We start from the raw sequence: 1924 nt of genomic DNA, 5'->3' as shown, positions 1-1924 counted from the left end.
TAATTTACAATGGCAAAACAGAGGATCAATCTTTTAAATCACAAAGCTCTCATCTATAGTAATTATCTTCTGTTTTGTTTCAGAAGTTGGGGTCAAATGGGATAACCTTTGGACACAAGCCATTCTTGAGGATAACCTCATCTTTGGCTATATATTTGGAATGCTGTTACTTGATGCTTTCTTATATGGCCTTGTGACGTGGTATATAGAAACAGTCTTTCCAGGGCAGTATGGTGTGCCCCAACCATGGTACTTTTTCCTCAAGGTGAGTTCTAATGCTCATATTATAAATGGCATAGCCCTCAACAAACCTAGTTTTATTATTTATAATAAAAGCAAAAGCTTCTGTACAGAATAATACTCTATAGACCAGTCTTATTGAAATTCTATCAATTTCTTGATGTTTTCCACACATGAAAATGTACACCAATATCTAAGAAACTGAAACCCCCAACATTGTCAATGGTGAGTAATATTTCTCTTCAAATCAAAAGTGGTACACAGTGGATTAGACTGGAGGATACAGACACCTAAACGCCTCTGTAAAAGGAGTGCTCAAATAAAGTATATGTGATGGTTTCTTAGACACTAGTCATGAAAGGATTAGATATTTCTTTCATGAGATCACACTACCGCTTTCCTATCCATGGTAGCCCAGTTTACTGGAGGACAACATCTGTGCCTTGCTCTTCACCTTCTTCCTTAACAGTACTGGGGAATCTGTGGTGCAAATAAGATGCTCTGACTCAGTGTGAGGAAGGGCAGTGGCTATGCCACCTTTTACCTACTGTGAACAATGCTGCTGTGTACATTCGTGTAGAAATAGTTGAATACTTGTTTTTAATTCTTTTCATTTCTTTTCTGGAGACTCATATGGTAATTCTGTGATTAACTTTTGGAGAAATACAAAGCTGATTTCAAGGTCTCTAATTTCTCTATATCTTCTTAGTATTCTAAGTATTCTATTTTTTTAAATTAAAGCCATCCCAGTGGATGTGAATTGAGATCTCACTGTGGTTTGATTGTCATTTACCTCATAATATTGGACATTTTTCTATGTGCTTGTTGGGTGTTGGGATGTCCTTTTTAGGAAAGCACTGCCTTTCAAGTACCATGTCATCTTTTAAAATTAGGTTGTTTATATATATATTTTAAACCTTTTGTTGGGTGAAGGTTTACAGAGCAGATCATCAGTTTTACATTAAAAAATCATTTACCTTTAGTCTTGCCTTTCCTTGCAATCCCATTCTCTCAATATACCATCATTCATCTCACTTCCTGTTTATATTGCCTTTTCTTTCTTGACTCTTTCGAACGTTGTCCTTGAGTAAATGTTGGTCTTTTGAACTCAAATAATTGACCATTTTAAGGTGTGCAAACCTCACTAGTGCTGTTGTACCCTTTATAGAACTGCTTATTGGTTCGCTGAAAATTGTACCACAAAAATGAGTTCGGTTTCAGAGGGAAGGGTGCATAAGAGCCACAGTCTTAGTGTAAGTCAGGAAGTGTTGCTAGTAGAATTCCAATTCATACATGTGTGGGTGATTCCAAACAAAACCTATTGCAACATGCCCTTGCAATCAGTGGATAACTACAGACACGTTTCCTCAGTGATACATGTGTTTTAGTCTCCTTGGGGTGCTTCCCAAACAAACGTCCAATCAAAACAATGGCTTCTCTAAGGATCTGTTGTGCCACCGAAATTTCAGCCAGAGAGATCAACTCAGAAGGCTATGGCAATTTATTATTATTATTATTATTATTATTATTATTGATGGTATTCCAAAACAATGATCTTAGGAAGACATTTTTAGAAAATTGAAAAAAAAGAAAATTGAAAAAAAAGAAAATTGAAAACTTGATTAATGAGGAAAAATGCTAGGAAATTTACACTGAGGAATTTTTGTCCATCTCATTAATGCAC

At 35.7% G+C, this 1924-nt stretch overlaps 1 protein-coding gene across 1 annotated transcript in view; it reads left to right on the top strand.

Annotated features, from left to right (window-relative positions):
• LOC101660058 (phospholipid-transporting ATPase ABCA3-like) overlaps window positions 1-1924 on the top strand; it is a 206495-nt gene that overhangs the window by 80972 nt on the left and 123599 nt on the right. The window contains exon 9 of the mRNA XM_045285074.1: window positions 87-265. Coding sequence (XP_045141009.1) covers window positions 87-265 — 179 coding nt within the window. The remainder of the gene's footprint in view (window positions 1-86; window positions 266-1924) is intronic.

Source organism: Echinops telfairi, unplaced genomic scaffold (assembly GCF_000313985.2).
Source record: "Echinops telfairi isolate 266 unplaced genomic scaffold, ASM31398v2 ScPeMD7_5;HRSCAF=22, whole genome shotgun sequence".
Taxonomy (NCBI): domain Eukaryota; kingdom Metazoa; phylum Chordata; class Mammalia; order Afrosoricida; family Tenrecidae; genus Echinops; species Echinops telfairi.
This window is presented reverse-complemented; position numbering and strand designations above follow the sequence as displayed.